Below are 6,882 nucleotides of genomic sequence, written 5' to 3'. Positions count from 1 at the left end.
ATCTTATGTAACTACACAAGACACAATTGAAACAAAGATGATTTGATTCGATTGAATCGGCCTATGAACTTTATAGCCATGGTTTGCATAAAGCATTCCTTAGTAATTTAAGTTTCATGTTCAGAGCACATCTTTAGATCATAACCTCTTAAGCTCACAAACAAGTTCGCGGACTCAAGACAACCGGTGGAGTTTTTCCAAACTCAGCTGGAAAATCTCGGCAAAGAGACTTTCGCCAGTTCGCATAATGAGTTCGCGGACTTACACGCAAACGAGTTTTTTGGAAAAATCCCAGCAGAAATTCTCGGTACAAGAACTTCCGTCAGTTCGCGGACTTGGCAAAGCCAATTCCTCCGGTTTCTCTCAATCAACAAATTTCTAAAATTTCGGATTAAGGAATACATGGTTATGAAACCGCTGGGGCTCCTTTCAAACTGAATATCAGAGAATTCCGGCCGCCAATGAATTTTCAGGTTCCCAAACTGCCAGAATTTGACGAGAAAACAGATGATCCAGATCAGCATGTTTTACACTATGAAACCGCCGTGACTCTGTGGCAGTTCAGCGATGAGTTGATGTGCAAGATGTTTCCACAGTCACTGACTGGAGGGGCAATAACGTGATTCAATCATCTCCCGCCACAGTTGATCGGGACTTACCATAAGTTGATTGACGAATTTTGTGCTCACTACAAATACAACATACGTGATCGGAAGGGATGCCACACATTGTTCCTTCTGGCAATTCGGAAGGAGGAAAGCATCAAACAGTTTACTCGACGCTTCAAGCAAGAGGTGGCCGATGTGGATGGTGCTAATGATCAAGTCGTCATCGCGGCTTACAAACAGGCGTACCAGTATAATCAAAGGGGTATGTACGGTTCCTTGGTCAAGAGACCAGCAAATACTTTGGAAGAACTATATGATCAAGCAGAAGAATACGCTCGAGTGAAGGATGATTCTAAAGCTCGAGAAGAAGTTAACAGATCATCCAATCATCCAAATGATGGGAAGAAAGACAAGTGAAAGAACCATTCGAGCGGACAGCATAACGATCGAGGTGAAATTCGAGAGAAAAATCAAGGGGAACGAATGGAAACTGGATATCAGAAGTATCATGATATGAAGTTTACACCGTTAAACATATGGCTGACAGAGTTGTATGAAGAAATAAGCAAGGATTTGAGCCCCCCTAGGCCTTTGCCAGCAGAGACACGTGATAAACGTGATAAGAGCAAATACTGCAATTATCATAAAGATCATGGTCACAAGACTGAGAATTGTCGCTCTTTACAGACCGAAGTCCAGCGAATGATAGACGCTGGAAAGCTACAAGAGTACGTGAAAAAGGATATTGGGAAAGGTTCAGGGAAATTTGGCGCAACACGTGATTAATGCACATGTGATTAATGTCATTCATGTCAGGATCCATTCAATGACCAGGCGGGCATCGGAAGATGAAACCAGGAGAAAGCTCAGGCATTTAAAAGAATGGTACTTGACCAATCATATCGATTTTGTCAGTGGAAATGGAGCCGAAATTCGGGAGCTTGGCTTCACGAAGATCGAGTTCTCTGAGGCAGACATGATAGGTGTGTATGCTTCCCACAATGATGCTATCGTTATAACTGCTTGGATTGGCATGTTTCATGTACACCGGATTCTAGTGGATACAGGAAGCTCAGTGAGTGTGTTGTTTTCAGGAGCTTATTCCTCTATGAATCTCCCACACGACTTGATCGAAGAGGATGAAAATCCAATTATCGGTTTTAGTGGCGAAGTTACAAAGGCGATTGGAAAAGTGAAGATACCTATAACAGTGGCTGACAAGTCCGTTCTAGGCAATTTCACGCTGCTTGATTGTATATCTCCCTACAATGCGATCGTGGGACGAGACTGGCTGCATGAGATCGGTGCATTCACATCCTCATATCATCAATGTTTGAAGTTTATTGCCCCTGAAGGAGTCGTGAAAGTTAGAAGTGACTAGATGGCCGCCCACAAGTGTCAGGAGAGTGTTATGGACGAGTACAAGAAGTCAGAAGTTAGCGGGAACCAAATTATGCGAGTCGAGCAGAAATAGTAATTACAGAATCCTCTCCCTCCAGAATCATATATGGGAGAGGACGCAGCTGAACTCCCAACAGTTGAAAAACTGATCGAGGACCAGATTGGAGATGAGAAGCACAAAACAACGTTCGTAGGGGCAGATATGCCTGCACACGAACGTGATGGTTTGATTACATTGCTAAGGGCAAACGCTGACGTTTTTGCATGGAGTTTTGCTGAGAAGCCTGGGATAGATCCGAATGTAGCCTGTCACAGGATAAATATCGATGAGAAGTTCCATCCAGTTCGTCAGAAAATCAGGAATATGGCGCAAAGCAAAAAAGATGGAGTAACTGCAGAAGTCAAAAAGATGTTAGAAGCATGCTTTATTAGACCAGTGCAGTATCCTCGCTGGCTGTCAAATGTCGTACCCGTTCCAAAGAAGAATGGTAGAATTTGTGTCTGTATCGATTTTACTGATTTGAATAAAGCATTTCAAGTGATCCGTACCCGTTTCCACGGATAAGAGATTTGGTGGATGCAACCTCAGGGTATGGGAGACTGTCATTCATGGACGGTTTTTCAGGGTATAACCAAATACCTTTGTTCGAGGAAGATCAAGAGCATACTGCGTTCGTGACTGACAGAGGAGTTTACTGTTATACTGTAGTGCCGTTCGGGCTAAAAAACGCAGGGGAGACCTACCAACATTTGGTAGACCACATGTTCAAGGATCTGATTGGGAAGTCGATGGAAGTGTATATCGACGATATGGTAGTGAAATCTGAACAAAAGGAGTCACATTTTCTTGATCTGCAGAAGATGTTCGATATCTTGAGGCAATATCGTATGAAGCTCAATCCAGCAAAGTGTTCATTCGGGCTGACGTCGGGAAAGTTCCTTGGATAATTGATGACGCACATAGGAATCGAGGCGAATCCAGAGAAAATCAGAGCTATTAGAGAGATGCCATCCCCAAGAACGAAGAAGGAGGTCCAGAATCTAGCGGGACGATTAGCATCTTTAGATCGTTTCATTTCACGCTCTTCGGATCGATTCAAACCATTCTTTGATGTGTTGAAGAAAGCAGTGAATTTTAGTTGGACGGATGAGTGCGAAAAAGCTTTCGATGAGATCAAACAGTATTTGTCAACTCCTCCAGTTTTGGTGATCCCAAAAACTGGACAACCTATCGGAGTTTATTTGGCTGCAACGGAGAACGCGGTAAGTGCAGTGCTGTTTGTTACAGATCCACATGAAAAACCTGCTTACTTCGTCAGTAAATCTCTGACGGGGGAGGAAACACGATACAAGAAAATTGAGAAGATAGCGCTTGCACTTTTCCATGCATCTCGCCGCCTCAAGCCTTATTTCCAAGGCAGGAAGATCGTAGTCTACTCGGAATACCCGCTGAAGAGAATCCTGGAACGTGCTAATGATTCCAGTCGACTGTCCATATGGTCAAATTTTCTGGGGGCGTATGAGATCAAGTACGAAAGCAAAACTGCAGAGAAGGGACACGCCCTGGCCGCACTGCTAGCATATTTTCCTGTGGACGACATAGAAACAGTTGTCGGGGAAGAAGAGGAATTGTTCAAACCCATAGAGTCAGCCACTGATCAGACTGGGGGCGATTCCGCAATGGAGGTCGATACACCTGAACCATTATGGACTGTATTTACTGATGGGTCATCAAATGTCGGTGAAGCTGGAGTTGGATGTGTCATCCTTACTCCCGAAGGATGGAGGATCGAGAAAGCGACCAGATTGGGTTTTCAAGCATCAAACAATGAAGCTGGATATGAAGTTTCAATTATCGGTTTAAAGGCTGTCAAACAGTTAGATGCGAAGAACGTGAAGCTAGTGACTGATTCCATGCTAGTAGTTAACCAGTTTCTGGGGACCTACAGAGATAAGAAAGAGAGGATGGCCTTGTATTTGGATCATATGAGAGAGATGGCAAATGAGTTCGACCAATTATCTATTGGGAAGCGACTGCGGTTGGAAAACAAGCACGCAGATGCTTTAGCATACCCTTCTTCCGCAGTCGAAACTGATACCACCTGTTTCGTTGTAGTGGATTTCCAAGAGTTTCCTAGCATCTCCGACAACCATTTTGTTCTGGCTCTAGAACACGCTAGTGGGGGAGAGAGGACAAATACATCAGCACATGGAGATACCGAGAACATTGATAGCAGTATGGATGTTGACAGTCCAGTGATAGATGATTCAGGCAATCCTGCAGAAAACGTTTCAGACTGGCGTCAACCTTATATCCGGTATTTGACAACCAGTGAACTCCCAGAAGATGAGAAACTTGCTTCAAAGGTGAAAAAGAATGCATGGACATATTCAATGATTGAGGGGTTGTTATACAACAAACTGTAGCTTTGGAGCCATTTTTGCGATGCGTATCAGCCGAGAAAGGACAACAGATATTGGCAGAGGTTCACGAAGGAATATGTGGCAGCCATTTTGGAGGGCGCAGTCTCGCGCATAGGATACTTACCCAGGGGTATTTTTTTTGCCATACATGCAGAAAGATGCTAAAGAATACGCGCAGAAATACGTACCATGCCAAGAGCACGCCCCAGTTCCTAAAAGACCTGCCAACGAATTGCATCCAGATTTTAGTCCCTGGCCATTCTCAATGTGGGGAGTAGACATCGTCGGATCACTTCCCAAAGCTCCTGGAAGTGTTAAATTCATACTAGCCGCTACTGATTATTTCACCAAATGGGTCGAAGCAGTGGCACTGGTACACGTTACCAGACATGATGTGAAAAGGTTCATATGGGAGAATATCGTCTGCAGATTTGGAATCCCAGACGCGATAGTATCAGACAATGGGAAGCAGTTCGATTCTGGGGTGATCAAAAACTTCTGCAAGAACCTGAATATTCGCCACAATTTCTCATCTCCTTATTATGCTCAGAGCAACGGGCAGGCAGAAGCGACCAATCGCGTTATTATGGACAATCTCAAGAAAAGTCTGGAGAAGGCGAAGGGAAAATGGACAGAAGAATTCCCTGGAGTCTTATGGTCCTATCGAACAACCCCAAAAATATCCACTGGATTTTCACCATTTACACTGGCTTATGGGACAGAGGCAGTCATACCCACCGAGGTACATCTCAAGAATACCAAAACTCTTGCTGTCAAATCTGGGAAAAATGACAACATACTAGCTTTGGATAAAGAGTTGCTAGAAGAACAAAGAGAAACATCCTTACAACAGTTGGTCCAGCAGAAAATCAAGCTGAGATATGATCGTAAAGTTAGAGAACGGTCATACAAACCAGGGGAATATGTCTTGAAGAAAACCCGAGCAGCCACAATGGAACCAAACTGTGGGAAGCTCGGAGCAAACTGGGAAGGTCCATACATAGTGGACATGCCAGCATCTCGTGGCTCCTATTACTTAAGGAACCTCGATGGAACTGAGGATTCAAAACCATGGAAGCCGTGGAATTCGGTCATCTTGAAGAAGTTCTATCATTAGCTTGATTTACGTAGGAGTAGTTTCCAGAAAATCCTACTGTGTTGCACTCTTTTTCCTTTATGTTGGTTTTGTCCCACTGGGTTTTCCACGCAAAGGTGTTGTTGACGAGCAGTAGGTACTTATCTTGTATTTCTATTCAGAAATTTAATTCAGCATTATTTTGGTATTTCACGCTTTATCAAAATTGTTCGTGTTTAAAGCTACTACGGACGTTCGAATCCGCAGTCAACCCTAAATGGTAAAAAAGTACAGTCCAAGTCTACTGTCAGCAGCATCTCTGACACCTCGCAGATAGGGTGAATGCACAGTTCGAGCATTTTTACCCTATTCCAATTGTTTCCCCATCATATGGGACATCAACAAATGTGGCGAACATTTTCACCTGTCCAGGCATGTGAAAATGTACACATCTCAACTCTGCGCGCATCTTGAATAGTAGGATTGGACCCCTGCGCGAATTCAAGATGGCAGAAAAACTCAACTTCTCATTTCATGCGCGAGCAAAATGCAGCAGGGAGATGCACCTTTGCGCGAGCATTGAGCCGCATGACTCCACTACATACTGGGGGCGAGTTATAAATCACCTCAGCCATTTGGGGGCGAGATATATACCACTCCAACGCAATCATTACATTCTTGGGGGCGAGTTGCATAACACTCCGAACAACGCGTTTGGGGACGAGTTATGCGACACTCCAGAATGATACGAATTCAGTTGCCGGTAGAATTGGGGAACACAAACTTATTAACCCATAACTAGTCATGGATTAAGAGGGGGAGATGTTTGTACCCTATTACATTTACACCAAGAAATGGGTTTACGTAGGCCTAAAATGCTCTTCTTGTTAGCTAAGTATGGTTTATTGGGCCTAAGCATTCTTCCTTTATAAGCCAAGTATGGCTAACTAGGCCTAATAAACACCTTACATAGGAGCCCATGTGCATAAGTTCAAATCAAGCAAATGAGGAGACCCATCACCAATACCACATCAGCAACAATGGCCAACCAATAGGTGACAGGTCAGCAAGGTGCCACGTCGTCAGTGCCACATAAGCTTTAGAAGTTGCCACACCAGCACTAATGCCACGTTAGAAAATTGGACGAACAACAATGTCCACGTCAGCAAGTATGCCCAACCAGAATGCGCCACGTCAGCTAAGAGGAACAGTCAGCAGATGACGTCAGCAAAGTTGACGTCGGCAGCATATTCCGTTAACGTCGTCAGCGTTAGTAAAGCCGTCGGCATATTCACAGAATATACCGTCAAGGTTAAATGCCGTCAGGTTAACGTTAACGGCGTCAGTTAGCAGCGAATCTGGGCCGTTCATCTA

The 6,882-nt window shown here is 44.2% G+C and overlaps 2 protein-coding genes across 2 annotated transcripts; both read left to right on the top strand.

Annotated features, from left to right (window-relative positions):
- Positions 1 to 1,091: 1,091 nt before the first annotated feature.
- LOC113360025 lies at positions 1,092 to 1,989 on the top strand. The gene is made up of 2 exons (XM_026603577.1): positions 1,092 to 1,336; positions 1,425 to 1,989. The coding sequence occupies exons 1-2, from the start codon at positions 1,092 to 1,094 to the stop codon at positions 1,987 to 1,989; spliced, it is 810 nt and encodes a 269-aa protein (XP_026459362.1).
- Positions 1,990 to 2,960: 971 nt separating this feature from the next.
- LOC113360024 lies at positions 2,961 to 4,436 on the top strand. Its single transcript, XM_026603576.1, has one exon. It carries the CDS (start codon positions 2,961 to 2,963, stop codon positions 4,434 to 4,436), a length of 1,476 nt encoding a protein of 491 aa, XP_026459361.1.
- Positions 4,437 to 6,882: the final 2,446 nt, after the last annotated feature.

This window comes from Papaver somniferum, chromosome 3 (genome assembly GCF_003573695.1).
Source record: "Papaver somniferum cultivar HN1 chromosome 3, ASM357369v1, whole genome shotgun sequence".
NCBI classification, from domain to species: domain Eukaryota; kingdom Viridiplantae; phylum Streptophyta; class Magnoliopsida; order Ranunculales; family Papaveraceae; genus Papaver; species Papaver somniferum.
Note: the sequence above shows the minus strand (reverse complement) of the source record. Positions and strands in the feature narration are given on the sequence as shown.

What these genes read in the sequence shown, in the direction of transcription:
- LOC113360025 (XM_026603577.1), top strand. Translation starts at nt 1,092, where the DNA reads ATGGAAACTGGATATCAGAAGTATCATGATATGAAGTTTACACCGTTA. An exon ending in GACGCTGGAAAGCTACAAGA is followed by an intron (nt 1,337 to 1,424) that starts GTACGTGAAAAA and finishes CATTCATGTCAG; the next exon opens with GATCCATTCAATGACCAGGC.
- LOC113360024 (XM_026603576.1), top strand. Translation starts at nt 2,961, where the DNA reads ATGACGCACATAGGAATCGAGGCGAATCCAGAGAAAATCAGAGCTATT.